The 19332-nt window shown below is 43.3% G+C and overlaps 2 protein-coding genes across 2 annotated transcripts; one reads left to right on the forward strand and one right to left on the reverse strand.

The window, feature by feature from the left end:
* Positions 1–5040: 5040 nt before the first annotated feature.
* LOC133034427 (uncharacterized) lies at positions 5041–5661 on the forward strand. The gene has a single exon (XM_061109512.1). The coding sequence runs from the start codon at positions 5041–5043 to the stop codon at positions 5659–5661; it is 621 nt and encodes a 206-aa protein (XP_060965495.1).
* Positions 5662–17810: 12149 nt separating this feature from the next.
* Positions 17811–18923, reverse strand: LOC133034428 (uncharacterized). The gene is made up of 2 exons (XM_061109513.1): positions 18683–18923; positions 17811–18610 (listed from the first exon to the last, which is right to left on the reverse strand). The coding sequence occupies exon 2, from the start codon at positions 18606–18608 to the stop codon at positions 17811–17813; it is 798 nt and encodes a 265-aa protein (XP_060965496.1). The 5' UTR covers positions 18609–18610; positions 18683–18923.
* Between the last annotated feature and the right edge of the window lie 409 nt (positions 18924–19332).

Here is a 19332-nt window from a genome sequence, read left to right on the forward strand (position 1 = left end):
TGGAAGTAGGGTTTTTCTTTTGGTTCCCTTCGGAGGGATACCTTATAGGGCTTGGTTCCCTAGACTTCTGCTTTTGGGTACTCGACGAGGATTCTTCTGGTTCCTTTCCAAGTCCAGCAGGGATGGCTTTAGGATGCACGTGGATTCCTGCTGCCTCCATGGCTTTTTGCATGGCCAGCATCACCTCTTGCATTTTTTGGTTTTGTTCTTTTTGGGCTGCGATTTCAGCCTCGTGATCGGCAGCCTTTTGTCTCAAGAGTACCAGCTCTGTGTAGCTGCCTTCGTCGTAGGCGTCGTACTCGTCAAAGTTTCCTTCATACTCGTCATCGTGGGTTCCTTCTTCTTCCTCAGATGCCACATTCGCCCTTGAGGCCTCGTCCTCATCGTTTGGATCTTAAGCATCTTGAAGAGGGCGAGGTTGACGTGTGTTTCGAGTCTCCACCATTTTTGTTTTGTTACTGTCTACTTTCAGACGCTTCCTTCAGCTCTCAATGAAAGCACCAAAATGTTGACCGAGGATCAAAACAAAACAAGACCAAGTATTTTCTCTCTGCTTAGGCCATGCAGCACTCTGCTGAAGCCATGGCGAAAACTCAGTCGAAGAGAGGGGGGAAACTGAAATCTGATGCTAAGAAACCGAAGAACCAGGGAAAGCGAGGTGTTCAAATGGAGAGGCAATCTCAAATCAACCTTCTCAACGAGGTTGAACTGCTCAAACTTACTGGAAGTGAGGATGAACCAGACGAATTTGGTCAGGGGAAAAGGTGCTTGAGTTCGAACCAGGCGGACCTATTTCAAGAACCTTTGTCTCCTCGAAGCTCACTCAGAGAAATTCAAAGGCAAGAGGATGTGCAACGCGACTTTGTGAGCTTTCTCAAGGCTACGGAGCAATGTAACAGTAACCTATCCAAAGGTATGAACTCTACTCCTCCTATTCTGAGATTTGCAACTGTAGTGAGGAATTTAGACAATTCTTTTAAGAATTCTCAGCAAGATAGGAAGGTGAAGATTGAATTAGAAGATATAGAAGATGAGGTTAACTATTGGAAGCCTTCTTTGGTGTGTTATGTTCTTGGAGCCAATCCACCTTTACATGTACTTGAAGGCTTTGCAAAACGGAAAGGGAATGACAATGTGGATAAGGTAAAACTGTTAGCATACGGAGTGTTCTTAATTAGATTTCACTCTGTTGGGCAGAGAGATGAAGTTTTGAATGGGGGTTATATTTTGTTCAATCGAAAACCAGTCATTATGAAGCCATGGGACCCGAATTCAAGCATTAAGAAAGAAGATGTGAAAATGGTGCCAATTTGGATACAATTAGAGGATTTAGACCTCAAATATTGGGGGGAGAAGTCCTTGTTTAAAATAGTTGGGCAATTGGGAACACCTATTATGGTGGATGCGATTACAAGAGAAAGAGAAAAGCTTATGTTCCCAAGAGTTTTGATTGAGGTCAGTATTGAGCAAGAACTCCCAGGGTTAATCGAATTTGAGAATGAGTATGGAAGCATCACTACTGTCATTGTACAATATGAATGGAAGCCAAGTTTATGTCAACATTGCCATGGAATGGGCCATGTGACAGCCGAATGCAAAAAGAAAGTTCAGGCGAAGAAAGAATGGATAGTGAAGGCTGATAACAGGGGAGACAACAAAAAAAATACACTAGATGAGGAGGGCTTTCAAGCGGTTACAGGGGGGAAAAGAACCATGTCACAAGAAGCACCTGCAGAAACTGAACTACAGAATACTTTTAGTGTACTAACAGCAGCTGGTGGTGAGCAACAGTATGTGCAAGAAGTGGAGCTTGGGACAAAACAGAATAACACAAGAGAGGGGGGAGATCCCTCTCTTGGAAATGGATAAGTTTCTTTGCTGAAATGTCCGAGGGGCCAACAACACTCAAAAATAAAGAACTATCAAGCAATTCATTCAAAATCAGGGTGTTGGCTTTGTGGGGCTCCTTGAGACAAGGATCAAGGTTCACAAATTGGGGACCTTGTATCTTAATGTGTTCAATGGATGGTGTTTTTCAACAAATATTGCGTGGCATCGTGGGGGAAGAATTGTCATTGCTTGGAATCTGGTAAGATACATTGTAGATATTATTAAATGTACAAGTCAACTAATGCATTTAAAAATTTCTACAATGGATCATACTTTTAGTAGTTTTGCTACTATCATTTATGCTTTCAATGATAAAAATGGGAGAGAGATGCTCTGGAAAGATTTGGCTGATTTAGCAACCAATGATAATTGGTTTTTAATGGGAGATTTTAATGATATTCTCTCAAAGGAGGAGAGAATAGGCCATAAAGTCAAGTATTATCCAGACATAGCTTTTGTGAATTGTGTTGAGCAGTGTCATGTGGAAGATGTGAAGGCAACTGGGAACTTTTTCACATGGTCGAATAAACAACAGGGGCAAGATAGAATTTGGTCTAAAATTGATAGAGCCATGGCTAATCAAGCTTGGCTAGATCAGTACCGAACAGCAGAGGCAAATTTTTTGAATGAAGGGACTTTTGATCACTCTCCTTGTGTATTATCCTTGTACCCAAAGAGAGCTGAAGGGAGGAATTCATTTCGTTACTTCAAAATGTGGAGTAGTTACCCGAGCTTCAGAAGCAAAGTGCATGAGATGTGGAACAAACGGGTATACAGGACCAAGATTGTAAAGCCCGCTTAGTTTAATTTGGAAATCAGCAGTTAATTATGATTAATTAGGAAAATCATTTATAGCTATTTAAATAATTTATTATACTGTTATTTATGGAATTCAGAAATACATGTTTATGTCATTCAGTAGTTTTCATATTTTGCATTTCCGGTGCCCGGTATTTTGGAACCCGGCGTTTGGCTCAGTAGAAATCACAACTTAGTATGTTAGTAGTTTGGGGCGGTTTATTAGACATTGGGAATGTCGGGAATGGCCGAGAATTTAGAATTTCCCAAAAATACCCCTTTAGAGTTATTTATGTGGTTTTAGTGTGGAGGGGCAAAATGGTCTTTTTGCCCCATTAGTATTTTGTCTTTTTGTGATTTTATTAAATGGAAAATAAATGTTTATTTAATTAAGTGTTGGCTGAAATGGAATTGATTTATGTTAAGTAGCTTTTATTTCTCTTTTTCAAAAAAATCAACACTTAGCCAAAAATAGAATTTTTCCCAAAAACACTCTCTCTTTTCCTCTCTCTCTCGGCTGGGTATGTATGTGCAAGAAGTTGAATTTTTCCTTTGATCTTCAAGCTATTTCTCTTCCAATCTAAGCAGTCTTCAAGCTAGGTTAGCTCCTCTTCTTTGTTTCTTTAAAAATATGGTGAATTTATGATGAAATAGTTGATGCATGCATGATTGTTAGTTGTTGTTGCTGCTGTGAATTTGTTCTTAATTTCATAGGTTTAAAGCTTGTTAGATTAGGGTTATTTAAGTTGTTTTGAAGCATGATAGTTAAGTTGAGTAAAGCTTTGGTTTTTCTATGTAAAATATGTGATTTTTGAAGGAAATGGTTATGTTTTGTTGCTGTGATGTTGTGGAAGTTTGTTTGTGTTTCCAGAGGTTATTCTAAGCTTGTTTATGTAAGTTTAGATGGATTTGATTGCATGCTAGCTAAGTTTGCTCAAGTTTGAGTTTAGAACTCAAAGCTTGAGCTCTAATGGTGATTTTTGAATTTGTGCAATCTGGGTGGTTTTGATGCCTTAGAAATGTTCTAGGGGTTATATGGAATAGGTCTGGAAAGTTTGAGGTAATTTGGAGTTGATTTGAGCAAGATATGAAAATTTGATTGTTGCTGCCTGCGAGGAACCGGAATTCCGGTTGTGCATCCGGAATTCCGGATGGGGGTCCTGAATTTTCCAGAACCGGAATTCCGGTTGGGCAACCGGTCTACCGGTTGGGGAATTTTCAGAAACCCTAGTTTTCCTCGTTTTTATGTTTTAGGGGGTATTGCCATGCTTTTTATCGATAGGGAAACTTTTAGTTCCTAGTTTAAGTCCCCGGGAAGTGATTTAGCGTGTCACTTATAGTGTTGTGATTTTTATGGTTTAGGAGCCTGTAATCCGCCGCTCAGCTAAAGTTCCAGTCAGGTTGACCGGCACACCTAAATTCGGAATCCAGGTAAGATTAGTATAACAGTATGCATATGTAGAATACATGTTTAGCGTGCATGTTCGAAGCCTGTTAGATTACATTAGTTATGTATGTTGGCTTCGAACCATCCAACCCTGTCACGTCGGTACAGGCTGGAGTATGACCAGCAGCCGGAGTATGACCGGTTCGACCGATCAGGCTGACACTTGGTTGGTGGTTCCGTACTATTGACGTATCCCGTCGGTACAGGCTGGAGTATGATTAGCAGCCGGAGTATGACCGGTTCGACCGATCAGGAGGATATAGTAACACGTCGGTACAGGCTGAAGTATGACCAGCAGCCGGAGTATGACCGGTTCGACCGATCAGGTTGTTACGTGTCAATAGTACCGTCCCTATGAACGTTCAGAACTCAGTACCATGTTGGACATGGCAGTAGTGGCTCAGTACTGTGTTGGACACGGTAGTAGCGGGACTCAGTATCGTGTTGGACACGGCAGTTAGGGTTATGATCAGGGGTATGGGCGTCTGATCATGACCGGGATTATGTATGAGTATTATTATGCTTTTCTTACTGAGTCTGTCGACTCACAGTTCTACGTTTATGTGTAGGTAAAGGCAAGGCTAGAGCTGATGGACCGTGAGCGAGCTTGTGAAGATTGTACATGTCGGGGCGGTTAGGCCTGGAGCGTACGATCATCGGGACAGCGAGGCTGATTTTGTAGCTGGTCGCTAGGCGACATTATTTTGTATAAACAGTTGAAACTTTTTGTAAATAATTTTGTAATCGGGATCCCGAGTCTTTTGTAATATTATTTTCTAAGTTTAATTAAAAAGCAAAAATTTTAATTAATCACGTTTTTCCATAAACCTCGTTGATTAGCAACGAGCTGCACAGCATGTTTAAAAATCACGTAATACGCCTATGTTAGTTAGGGTGTTACAAAGATGTACCAGGTGGTCTCTAAACTTAAATCTCTTAAACCGGTCCTAAAAGAGATTAACAAAGCTGGTTTTTCTAATATGCATACGGCTGTACAGAGAGCTAACGGTGAATTAGAAAGTGTGCAACAACAACTACAGCAAGACCCTCTTGATGTTGTGAAGATTGATGGAGAAATAGCTGCTAGAGCTAAGTTAATTCAAGTGCAGCAGAACTATACAGCTTTTTTACAGCAGAAGGCTAAGGTCACTTGGATACAAAATGGTGATTTAAATACTGCAATTTTTCATGCAAGTATTAAGCAAAGAGCAAGACAAAATCAGATTTTCTCCATAGAAAGCAAGCATGGCACTAGAATCACTGATCCAAATCTGATCTCAGCAGCCTTTGTTGATTACTATAAGGAACTGCTGGGAACAAGCTTGACTAACAGAAGACCAGTGCTAAAGAAGCTTGTGAGCAGAGGAGCGGTTTTGTCCACACAGCAAGCTGAGAACCTGATGATGCAATTTACTAAAGATGAGGTTAAAGGTGCACTATTTGACATTCCTGGGAACAAAGCTCTAGGCCCGGATGGTTATTCGAGTTTCTTTTTTTCAAGATTGTTGGGAGATAGTGGGAGATGACATTTTTCAGGTAGTGACATCCTTTCTGGAATCAGGTAATCTCCTTAAAGAGATTAATGCTACAATCTTGACATTAGTGCCTAAAATGAAATGTCTTAACACAGTTAAAGATTTTAGACCAATAGCTTGTTGCAATGTGATTTATAAGATTGCAACAAAGCTTTTGTGCTCTAGAATCAAACTCATTCTCCCTAATTTAGTTTCCTTGAATCAAGGAGGCTTTATTAAAGGGAGATTCATAGGACATAATAATGATTTTCCAGGATTTGCTGAGACACTATGGGAGGAAGAATAATAAGCCTTCTCGTATTATCAAGTTAGATCTGCAGAAGGCTTATGACACTATAGAATGGGATTTCATTGAGGAAATGTTGCAGGGCCTCTTATTTCCATCTAAGTTCATTAATCTGGTCATGAATTGTGTGAGAACCCCTCGATTTTCTCTGATGTTTAATGGTACTTTGCATGGATATTTTGAGTCAAAAAGAGGCCTTAGGCAGGGGGATCCAATGTCTCCTCTTTTATTCGTGTTGGGAATGGAATACCTTACTCGAATAATGGGGAGAATAGGAGACAAAGCAGACTTCCACTATCATGATAGATGTGCAGCCATCTCACTAAATCATCTTGCATTTGCAGATGATGTGTTACTCTTCTGCAATGGGGATGCCAAGAGTGTTTATTACTTACTACAGGGCCTTAAGCTTTTCTCTGAGACATCTGGATTGAATCTAAATGCTACAAAATCGGCCATGTACACAAGTAATATGCCTGATGATCAAGTTAGGAGAATTATGTCTATATCTGGCTTCCAGCATCAATCCTTGCCTTTCACTTACTTGGGAGTTCCAATTGGTGCAAAAAAAATATCAGGGAAAGACTGTGAGATCCTGGCTGAGAAAATGACAGCAAGAATCAAAATGTGGAGTTCTAGAAACCTCTCCTTTGCGGGGAGAGTGGTTCTCATCAACTCAGTATTGATGGCCATTCACTCTTATTGGTGTCAAGTACTAATTTTGCCTAAAAAAGTTGTGTCCAATATTGAAGCAATTTGCAGGAACTTCCTATGGAATGCCAAAGCTGAGTATTATGGGCCAGGTGCAATTTCTTGGGACTTTATATGTCAACCAAAAGCTGCTGGGGGCATAGGTTTCAAGAATATTGGTGCTTGGAATAAAGCGGCAATGGGGAAGTATATTTGGGCGATTGCTAACAAAGAAGACAGCTTCTGGATGAGATGGATCAATAGTGTTTACCTTCATGATGGTGATTGGTGGGCCTATGAAACACCAAGCCAAACCAGCTGGTATTGGAGGTGTTTAGTGAGGCTCAAGGACCAATTCAAAGCAAATAATCAGTCCATTGTACTACAACAATACAACATCTCTGCAGGGTACAAGATTTTGGTACAAACCCCATCTAAACTTCAATGGACAAGGCAAGTTAGGAGCCGTTTTAATGCTCCAAAATATTGTTTTATTCTCTGGCTTGCAATGCACCAAAGACTCAAGACCAGAGACCGATTATGCAAAATGAAGATCATCACCGATCCAATTTGCTTGCTTTGCTGTGACAAGGCTGAAACTCCAGAGCACCTTTTCTTTGATTGTCTGAGAACTAAGGAATGTTTACAGGAAATCAAGAGGTGGCTGGGTTGGAGAACAATACACACAGGTCTCACTAACATCATCAAATGGCTAGGAAGATCAAAGGAGTCAAAGTCCAAGCTGCTAGTGTACACAACTGCTGTAGCCGGTCTGGTTTACAGCATATGGCAGCTCAGAAACAAGGTTTTATGGACCAAAGAGGAGCAATTAATCCCAGCCCTACTCAAGGAGTTAAAAGCTAATTTGAAACTTAGAATTGAGATGTTTTGGCCAAAAAAAGTTTCAAAGAGAGATACACAATGGTTCCAAAGTCTGTAAATATATTATCAATGTATAGTTGTTCTTTATTTTAGGCCCTTTATTGGGTGCTATTTGGGTGTAATCAATTGTTTTTGAGCTAATACAATTCCTGATTCATCAAAAAAAAAAAATATTGATCGAGGTTTTCGGCAACCAATATAATAATAATTAAGAAAGCTATAAGGAATTAATGAGAGAGATTTTTACGTGGTTGGGGCACTAATGAGCCTTAGTCCACGAGTCTGTATATTTATGATAGTATTTATTACATAGAATGTTCTTGGTGGTTTTTCCTCTCTAGTTCTTATGAAACCCAGAATTCTCGACCCCTGCTTTAATGAGTTTGGGGGGTATTTATAGTGTTTTTGTGGGGTGATCCCTAGAATTGAGGTACATGTCTTTTAGCAATTCTCAGTAAAGGCACACATTCCCGATGGATACATCATAGGAAATGCATGGTCTAATCCCTAGGCTTTGTAGGGGTTTAGTGGACGTAGTCCTTTATCCTTCTTGACTGATGTGATTCCTCATAAAGTAGTCGTCACTAGGCTTACTAATCATAGCGTAGTAGCTGCAGAAAGGGGGTTACGCCGTCAGACTTTAAGACATATGGCAGTTTCAATACGCCTTCTCCCATGCGTCATTAAATGCGAGGTGACTGTTCAGATAGGATCTGACACCTCCCGGAGAGGCTTTGTCGTAGCTTTGCTCTCCGGGAGCATGTGAGACTCACACGTCTTCTCCGGGAGACACGTCTAAGGCTGATCCCTTTGGCTAAAGAGACTTAGCAGAATTATCTTAACATTAAACCCCCTTCAGTCTACGTGTCATCATCCGGTTGGTCCACGTATTTTGGACAAAATCAGGGCAACAACCATAATCTATAATAATAATAATAACATTAAAAAAAAAATAATAAACTAAATAATATGCTACAATATGTTTACCCATATAATATTATTAATATACATATAATACTATTCACAAATAATTAAATATTAAATTATCTCCAATATAGTTTAATTATTTATCTAACATTATACGTACACAGCCTCAAAATAAAAGAAATTTTATTGTCACTAAAAAGAAATCTCATACTACACTAAACTCATAAATATTCAAGATGATAAATTATCTCCATTAGCAAACAAAATAAACTAAGTATATAAAAAAAAAATTAATTACCCTACAAGAAAATAGGATATTACAATGAGGCCTTGATTGGTGATAGGGCTGAGAACATTCTGTTGCAGCCGTTGGTTAGCACCAAGCCCCCGTGTATAATTTATCAAAGATGCTTTATCGATATCTTTAGAGTAAGTGCTTTGTCTTGTCTTCTTCTAGCTTAACTTTCTTTTGTTGTATCATCACCTGAAATTGTTTCTTTTGTCTTTAGGCTTGTGTTGGTTATGCCTACACCATGGATAACAAACACAAGAAGGTGGTGAAGCTTGTTGAGAAGCATGGGGTTGCAGAAGACTAAGATATCGCTGCTGAAGACCGTGTGACTATTCTGAAGGAGAAAGTTGCTTCTCTTGAGAATGAGATGACCAAGCTTCGAGAAGTGGCTAATGGTGCCAAAACTCGAGAAAGCACTTTGAAGAAAAACTTAGTGGCTGCTCAGAAGAAAGCTTCTCATCTTGAAGACTCTTCTCGTGATGCTTTGAAGAAGCAGGCTATTATGACTGATTATCTAAGAGACCAGGTCAAGGTCTTGGAGAAAAAAGTGACTACTCAAGAAAGTCAGGCTCCATGCGAACACTGACCCTCCTATCAGCATGCGAGAAGAAATGTAACTATCTTTGGGCGAGTAATTCACGCATCCTTGGTTGTGCGGTATACCTCCAGAAACGGCTGGGCGTGTCACAGTGACTCAAGAAGTATGCATTTTCGAGCATAACCCTGAAGTTACTGCGAGACACCCACCGTTTCGAGACAACCTACCAACCAAAGAGCACGATCATTCGAGTATTAACGCACGTCAACAAATGGCTGGGTGTATCTCAGTATCTCAAGGGACATATATTCGCATATATAGCCATTAGAATACTGTGACACACCCACCATTTGGAATGGCAATTAATGCTCTCACCACTCAGCCCGCGGCATGTAAAGATTCTAAAAAGTCTAGTCAACAGTTAAAGCGGAAATAAGTCCTGGAAATATGCGATTATTCAAGCTGTTCAACCGAATACCCGCGAACAATCAAATTGTTCATCCGAATGTCCGCGAGCATTCGAGACGTGAATCAGTGCCTATGAATTGTATACGGTTATGTCAGTTTACAGGTCCTACACTATGAATGTTACCCAGTTTCATAGACCCAGAACACATAAATACCCACTAGCATACACTCCTAAAAGTTTTCAAAAACATCCTAACCCAGAAAACAAAGCACATTATCTCCAAAAACAGAAAGCGAAAATGCAGTGATTTAGAAGCTAACCTTTAGTTTTGATTCCTGCGGTTATTCTCGATCACTTCTGAGAATGAAAATGTTATGGAAAGTGGCAGAAAATCTGGGAGTGGATTTTGTCTGAAGTATATGCACTGGAGGGAAGTTAAGAGAAAAGAGGGAAAAATGGGAAATTTGATTCGTATCAAAGCGTTTAAATACCCATAACCCTTATTAATTGGGATCGTGACACGTGGCAGTCAGAATGCCTAAGGTCGCCCAATCTAACGGCCAATTATGGCCACGCCTACACGAAAACCGAAGGGTTTTGTGACGTGGCATCCTAGAGATAATGAAAATTAATCATTACAGCCGTCATTTTTCGAAACCCTCGATGGGACAACCAAAAGGTCACCTCCTCGTGACAACCTTTCACCTGTCTCTCGAGCAATAGTTTCCCTCAGTGACCGCTCTAGTCACGTCGCGAAACTAGGGGCATGTGTTATAGTGAGATTTCTCTCACCTAGAAACTCGAGACCAGACTCCTCTTTAAAAGGACACGTGTATTCAGATTCCCAATGAAAGCTGAAATGTCCGTGAGAGACTTCTCGAAGTTTAGACCTCGCCCAGGATAAAACCAGCGAGATATTGCGGGTGCGACCCAATTCACACCGCATAACCATAATCCTCATCATGCAGGGTAGACCCAACTCGCATATGTCAGAACATGTGCGAGTGCCTCCCTCTATACCTCCGCGACGAGTATGGAGACCGATGCCCTATGAGGTAGTTTTGGTCTCAGCGACCCAACAGCCCTAACAGACCAGTATAAGTTCGCATGTCCAGATGTTACCAGTTTCAATATGCGACGTCTACAACGGGCGATTACTTAAGGACGCAGACGTTCCAAACGTATGTGCGATCCTGCGAGCTCAACAGACGGTACATGAACGGTCAACTCGCAGATGCGAAAGACGCATACGTTGATGAATTCAGTAACTGTCATACATTTATTAATGTTAACGTTGTTTGAGTTTAGTCATTGCAATTCAATGTGTAAATAATGGATTAACAATAAATGTGATCCTCATGTAACCGATTGGGCACCTGCTTTGTATATAAAGGGGTGATCCACCGTGAAAATGCACCTACGAATCCCTTGCTACAGTGGACTAAGCAGAACGAAATCTGACTGAACCACTATAATTCACCGTCTCATTTATTTTTCCAGCTTTGTTGTTTACTCTCGCATTCCTATTCGAGTACTCGCCATTCTAGGTTGAATACTCGCATTTGTCATCTCTCAAATTATTCTCTCTTTTTCCAGTTAAATTGTACTTTTTGGTGTTGCGAAATATCAGTAACAACATTTGGCGCCGTCTGTGGGAACCCGACTGTAAGATTCTATTCGCTTCAAAGAACATCACTCAACATGGCTGGAAATCACGCTAACGGAGCTAACAATGAATCCATCAACATTGGAACGATGAGCGTACCATTGCCTGGAACCGGAGTGCCACCTGTAGACGTCATCAACGGCGGGGTAGGGAGGAGCAACATCAGACCACTCAACCTATTTCCAGAAACGACTGGTCCTCAAGTTGGAGGCACGTCCACACCACCAGCAACCATGCACTTTCCCCCTGTCACCCCGGCGGTCGTGTCCGAAGGAGTGGTCCAGCTCACGACTGATCAATACGCCGCAATCCAGGATCAGCTGCGAGCACTACAAGCCGAGGTGGATGGACAGAGCCGAGCTCGACGCCCTCCTCGGGTCCCTGCCGTTCGTAACGAAAACCCTCAGGTAACGGTTTCTCGACGTCAAACTAACCATGCACGCAGGGAACGACGAACTGATCCTGAAGTCTTGGACTTGAATCACCCGACGTCAAGAGACCAATACGCAAGGTTGCCTAACCAGAGCGCACAAACCGACGAGGATCCTGAGCGCCGCAACCCTCGCAGTCGTCACCCTCGGGATAACGACGCAGAGTCAGCCTCTTCATCCTCGCATGACCGTACTCCAAGCAGGTATACGAGGTCTGGCTCTGTGCAAACACAGCAAGGAGGACGCTACCGCGTGCAGGGGTGATCTGCGTGATCATCTCAATGCAGTCTTTAGGGCGCGCTCCCGCGGCCCGCATAACACGGAGACGCTCCATGATCCCCATACGGGCGATCAGGGTGTCAACACAGTTAACAACCCGCCCATCGCGCCGATCGCGACCACTGGGATTAATATCCCTTCGAACCTTGCCGCAGTGGCTGCAAGCCCCACTGTTATAGCAACTCCGCCTCCTGCGACAGGAGGAATCGACCAAAGTATGCTTCTGCAAGCTTTGAAGATGCTCGAGCAGCAGCGTAAGCCCATATACAAGCTGCACGGCACCTTGCCCTTTACCGCAGAAGTGCGGCAGGCCCAACTTCCAAAGGGGTTCCGTTTATCCGAATCCCTCAAATATAAAGGTACTTCTAACCCGTTAGACTACCTAGAAAAGTTTAACACCATAATGGAAGTGGACCAGGTGCCGCAACTCGCGAAGTGTCGCATTCTCGCGGCCACACTCGAGGAGAATGCCCATGATTGGTTCACCCAATTACCAGAGGCATCGATATCGACATGGGAGAACTTCGTCGATCTATTCCTCACACATTTCCAGGCCACGATGACGTATAGGCCACCCTATACGACTTTGGCGAACATCAAGCAAGAACCTGGTGAGTCTTTGCAGAATTATTTCAAGCGTTTTAACGCTGAAGTAACAAAAGTTGAGAAGGCCCCCGAGTCTTCGCTTGTTTGTATGTTAATAATAGGTGTCTTGCCAAGAACCGACTTTTGGAAAGAGCTACAGGCCCGAAGGCCAGAATCCTTGGTAGAATTCTTCGCCATGGCCGAACCTCATAAGAGAATCGAGAACTCCTTGGCGGAATTGGAGAAGGGCAAGAACAAGCGGCGATCACCCATACTGCGGTCGCGGTCCCGCAGTCCGCGAGGAAAGAATTCCAGGGGCCGAAGCCCCAGAAGACGCAGCCCACGCAAACCGCGGAGCCCGAAGTTGGCCAAGTCGCCTCCAAAAAGGAGTCCTCGCCCAAAGAAAAGGAGGACCTCGCTTCGTCAATTATACTTAGAACTTCTTGCCGTACCTCGAGACCACATCTATGCGGTTGAGGAAAGGAACGGCGTCTTCAAGCCGCCCCCATCGGGGAAATCGCGACCGAAGAGACCCCAAAGTTACGTAAGTACCACAAGGATATCGGCCACACTACCCTTGAGTGTTGGGTCTTGCAGGACGAAATTGAAGAATTGATCAGAAGGGGAAAATTCGACAAGTATAAAAGGAGGGAGGAAAGTCACTCCCGAGCGAATGACAAGGAAGAAAACCAGAATGCGAGTGGCTCCAGAGCACCTCGCAATATCCTGACTATAATCGGAGGACCACACATCACAGGCGACTCTCGCAAATCACAAGAACGATATGCCAGAGAAGCCAAAGAGAAGCCGCTTACCAATGTGAACAATCTTGGTGAACGGCCAGAGAAGCTCTTCAAGAGAGAATGTGAGGACATTGTCTTTATGGAGAGCGATGCGAGATGGGTCCACCACCCGCATTCTGACGCACTTGTGATAGTCGCCAATATAGGTGGAGACAATGTCCATCGCATATTGGTCGACAATGGAAGTTCAGTGAATTTACTGAACTTCCAAGCCTTCAAGCAAATGGGGCTACAAGAAAAAGATTTGCGGCCAATGACATCGAGCATCTACGGTTTCACGGGAGATGTCATAGCTATCAAAGGGATGATCAAACTCCCAATCACTTTGGGAACCGCCCCAATAACTGCCAAGTCGATGGCCGACTTCGCAGTAATTGATCAATACTCAGCATATAACGCCGTAATTGGACGGCCAATTCTGAAGGAGATGAAGATCGTAACTTCGATCTATCATCTAACAATGAAGTTCCCTACTCCCTCTGGAGTAGGATCAGTGAGGGGAGTCCAATCTGACTCTCGAGAATGTTACAATGCAGCTGTCAAGCTCGCGGAAAAAAGGACAGTGAATGTTATCCACCTTTTGGACGCACCACCACCTCGCCAGGAGATCCTCAGGATCGAGGAGGTACCGCACATAGACAAACCGGACTTGGATCCGAGAATCCTTGATCACACCGCCGCAGCCCAAGCCACGGAAGATACAATCGAGGTACCTATAGATCCTGTAGATAATAACAAGGTTTTAAAAATTGGTTCTAGATTAAACATACAGTTGCGAGAACAATTAACAACTTTTCTGAAACAAAATCTTGATATCTTTGCCTGGAAACATTCAGATATGGTCGGGATATCTCCACAGGTCATGTGTCATCGCTTGAACATTGACCCTGAAGTGCGAGGTGTCCGACAAAAGCGCCGCAAAATGGACCCCGCGAGGTACCAAGCGCTGAAAGAAGAAGTTGACCGCCTCCTTGCCTGCGGCTTTATACGGGAGTCATTTTACCCCGACTGGTTAGCCAATCCGGTACTCGTGCCAAAGCCCAATGGCTCATGGCGTACATGCGTTGACTTTACAGATTTGAACAAAGCCTGTCCCAAAGACAGCTTTCCTCTTCCTAGCATCGACCAGCTTGTCGATGCCCTTTGCGAGCCACGCACTTTTAAGCTTCATGGATGCATACTCGGGATACAATCAAATCCCGATGTACGAACCAGACCAAGAACATACCTCGTTCATTACTGATCGAGGATTATACTGTTACAAGGTCATGCCTTTTGGTTTAATAAACGCAAGTGCGACTTATCAAAGGCTAGTGAATATGATGTTCGCAGATTTGATTGGAAAGACAATGGAGGTATATGTTGACGATATGCTCGTAAAGTCGCAACATGCGGAGGATCATATCACGCATTTGCAGGCCATGTTCGACATATTGCGACGATATAAGATGCGTCTAAACCCCTTAAAATGCGTCTTTGGGGTGGGTTCCGGAAAATTCCTCGGTTTTATGGTGAATCAGCGAGGAATAGAAGCCAATCCTGCGAAGATTAGAGCGTTGGTAGAAATGCCGTCTCCGACTAAGCCAAAGGAGGTTCAGAGCCTCACAGGTAAAGTCGCGGCCTTAAACCGCTTCATATCCAGATCCTCTGACAAGTGTAAAGAGTTTTTTCAGATCCTGAAGGGTAACAAGAGGTTTCAATGGGATGAGAAATGCGAGAAGGCTTTTCAAGCGTTAAAAACGCATCTGGGGCAACCTCCGATTCTTTCAAAACCGTTGCCCAGAGAGGTCTTGTCTATTTATTTAGCAGTCTCCGAGTATGCGATCAGTTCAGTACTTGTTCGCGAGGACCAAGGACGTCAGCACCCAGTGTACTACGTCAGTAAGCGATTATTGGACGCCGAGACGCGTTACCCTCAGATGGAGAAACTAGCTTTTGCCTTGATAATATCCTCAAGAAAATTGCGACCTTATTTCCAGGCTCACAGCATTGAAGTTTTGACAAACTTCCCCTTAAGACAGGTTTTGGCAAAGCCAGAGGCATCGGGGAGATTATTAAAGTGGGCTATGGAGTTGAGTCAGTTCGACATCAAGTATAAACCAAGAACCACGATCAAGGGGCAAGCCCTAGCAGATTTTATACTTGAGTTCCCGAGCACAGAGGTAGCGGTTGTAGAGGGTGGAAATGACATCGCCATGATAGACAAAGAGGTATGGACATTGTATGTCGATGGGGCCTCAAATAATGAAGGTTACGCGGATGGGATATTGTTAATCAGTCCCAATAATTTCAAGGTACACGCTGCTCTACGTTTCGAATTCTCTGCATCTAACAATGAAGCCGAGTATGAGGCTTTAATCGCAGGTCTGAAATTGGCTCTTGAGATGAAAGTCGAATACCTACAAGCATTTAGCGACTCTCAAATCGTGGTATGTCAAGTAAGTGGAGAATACCTAGCGAGAGGCGGAAGATTGGTTAAATACTTAGCCATCGTTCGCGAAATCATGCAGAAATTCAAACATGTAGTTGTGTCTCGAGTACCGCGTACTCAAAATGCCCATGCAGACGCCTTGGCCCGACTGGCCTCCACTAGAGAAGCCGAATTACTCGATGTAATTCCGGTAGACGTATTGTCTCATCCAACCATAGATCGAGAAACAATCACGGAGATCGATGACGTTCAGGAGGTTACCTGGATGACCCCTATCCTCGCATACCTTGACAAGGGGCTCTTACCTAATGATAAAATAGAAGCAAGGAAATTGCGACAACGAGCAGCCCGCTATGTGATATATGACCAGAGCTTGTATCGCAGAAGTTTTAGTCAACCACTTCTCAAATGTATCAGTGGAGAAGATTGCGGTTACATACTGCGTGAAGTACACGAGGGAATTTGTGGCAATCATACTGGAGGTAATTCCCTTGCCTTAAAAATTATGCGGCAAGGGTATTACTGGCCAACATTGCGACAAGATGCCCTCGCATTTGCAAAAAGGTGTGATAGATGCCAGCGAATAGCCACTTACACACACCAGCCCCCGAGTAACCTCCATTTTATCACGAGTCCCTGGCCCTTTGCAATATGGGGAATTGATTTAATTGGCGAGTTACCCAGGGGAAAAGGCGGAGTCAAATATGCTGTAGTCGCGGTTGACTATTTCACAAAGTGGGCTGAAGCGAAAGCACTCGTGACCATCACAGCAACGAAGTTGCGCGAGTTCGTCTACACTTCCATCATCTGTCGTTTTGGCATTTCGCACAAGCTCATTTCAGATAATGGGAAACAGTTTGACTGTAAAGAGATGCGACAGCTATGCGATGATTTAGGAATTAAAAAAGCCTTTTCTGCAGTCGCTTACCGCGAGCAATGGGCGGTGAAGCGATCCAACAAAATAATTAAGCACACCATAAAGGGAAAATTAGAAAACCGCAAAGGGGCATGGCCAGATGAATTACCGCAAGTCCTATGGTCTTACAATACAACCCCTCGATCTACAACTGGCGAAACACCCTTCTCACTTTCTTATGGGTGCGAGGCCATGTTACCAGTAGAAGTTGGGGCAGGATCCTTGCGTAGAGATGCTTTCGATATCTCGCAGAACAGCGAGAATCAGTTGTTTTGCCTTGATCTTTTAGAAGAAAAGCGTGATAAAGCGCAACTACAAAACGCGGCTTATCAACAACGAACAGCAAGGTACTTTAACTCGAAAGTAAAGATAAAACCTCTGCGAGTAGGAGACTTGGTCCTTAGAAAAGTAATGCCAAATACCAAAGTCCCAGCCCACGGAGTCTTTGGAGACAATTGGGAAGGACCATACAAAATCGCAGATCAAATTGGTGATGCCACTTATCGACTCGCAACACTCGATGGAACCGCGATTCCACGAGCATGGAATAGCGAGAGCTTGAAATTTTATTATCAGTAATATTCGCGTTATTCAGTTATGATAATTCGAGTACTTATACTTAGATATTTTTTGTTCCAAATACTTCCTAAGTATAGGGGCATGGTACCCGCATGTATTACTGATTGCTTGAATAAAATCACTTATTAAGTTTTTCGAGTAATTTGATTTACCGAGTTTTTCCTACTTTATTACACCAAGCTGTAATTAAAATCGCATATAATTGCATTCACACCAAGCTGTGATCAAAGTTAAATATATATAAAATCGCAAGTACCCGTGTACTGCGTAAATATTAAAATGTAAGCTATCCCTGCGAGGATAGAAATTTGTCCAAAAAGTAAGATAAAATTCTCTAAGTACAGAAGTGCGAGTACCCGTGTACCGCATATATATAAAAAAAAAGAGTAAGAGTGAAATTAAACAACAACATAAGATAGAAGATAATCAAACGCCTGGAGCGATGGGAGTAGTCTCATCAGGAGCAGCCTCGTCTGCAATCTTGCTCACGACTTCATTCTCGACCTCTTCAGCCTGTACTCCCTCGGTTTCATCAGGAAGGTTACCCTGAGTCTGGGTAGGAGACATCGCGCGAAAGGCTTCAGCCATTTCTGCAGCTTCGGCTCCAAGCAGTGAGAAGTCGAAGTCAGGGACCTTGGAAAGAGTAGTGTAAATGTAGTCAGACACAGCCTGATCGTACTGTTTCTTCCCACTCTCTTTCTCAGCCTCCAAGTCGCGAGCCATCTCAGCGATCGTGTCCTGCGACTTCTTGAGCTCGAGCTCCACCTGTTCTTTTGCCCTGTTGACTTCCTCGAGCTCCTTCTCCTTGGCCTTGTTAAGCTCCTCCATCCTCGCCACCTCCTGCTTCAGCTTCTTTATGTTCTCTTGAAAATGGACGTTCTGCCTCTTCAGCGAATCAGTTTCCTTCGAAGGAGTAGCCGCGGCTTTCATGAACAAAGCCATGGATTGCACGGCCAGTTCAGTAGATCGAGAAGCAAGATCCTCGTAAGGAATCTCAGCCAGTAATTTTTCCTGCATGGCCAGAAAATCGCGAGCACGAACAGGAGAGTCGATGACGACTTTCTTCCCCTTGTCCTGAGTAGTCTTAGCCAACTTCTTGGAGGAATCTGCAGCAAGCGAAGTCATCACATCGCTCTTCCTCTTCTGGGCAACGACCGGCGAAGTCGCTGGTGTTCCACCCTTTTGCTTGATCTTCAGGACAGGGGCAGACTTCAAGAAAGTCATGTCTACAAGCACAAAGAACAGATAAGTAAAAATCACAATCCTACCCGTCAATTTATAGCAAAAGGACGAATTACCTGAAGTTTGTCGAGGAGTTTGCTTAGAAAGACGTTTATCTATCCGCTCCTGCTGTTTCTCAGATGGTTCTTTATATACTGGCTCCCGTTGAAGACTCGCGTTCTCAGGGATCAGTTTGTGTTCTCGCAATTTGGCAGTCGTACACAGTAATCGCCAGTCGCGATCTTGTACCGGAAGACTCCCAAGAATTTCAGCTACCCCCTTCTTATTCGCGTCAAGCGTTGGTCGAGCTGGTCTATCTGCGATGACAACAAAAAAAAACGAGTTAGCAAAAGATCTCGAAAAACAAAGTAACAGATTTTATCTAAGTCAACAAATATGCGACATACTGGGTCTGCGATTAAAGTCGGTCCTGATCCCAGGAACCTTAAAAACATAAAACCATTTCGACTTCCAGTCGCCCATGTTCGAGACCATCCCCTCAACACTGTTTATTTCAGAAGTCGCCCATTTACTAAAGCAAAAGAAGCCATTATGAAGACCCACGCTCTTTATGTCATAGAAGTAACTAAACTCCTCTACTGACGGAGCCCTATGGGCGTACTCCATGTACATCGCATAGAATGCTAGAACAGTGCGATAGCTGTTGGGTGTTAGCTGAAAAGGCGATACGTCATAACGTCTGAGAATGGCTGCGACGAAAGGATGA

The sequence above is a fragment of the Cannabis sativa genome, chromosome 2 (genome assembly GCF_029168945.1).
Source record: "Cannabis sativa cultivar Pink pepper isolate KNU-18-1 chromosome 2, ASM2916894v1, whole genome shotgun sequence".
In the NCBI taxonomy this organism is placed as follows: domain Eukaryota; kingdom Viridiplantae; phylum Streptophyta; class Magnoliopsida; order Rosales; family Cannabaceae; genus Cannabis; species Cannabis sativa.

Excerpts from the sequence above, each read along its gene's own strand:
- LOC133034427 (XM_061109512.1), top strand. The coding sequence starts at position 5,041 with ATGTACCAGGTGGTCTCTAAACTTAAATCTCTTAAACCGGTCCTAAAA.
- LOC133034428 (XM_061109513.1), bottom strand. The coding sequence starts at position 18,608 with ATGACTTTCTTGAAGTCTGCCCCTGTCCTGAAGATCAAGCAAAAGGGT.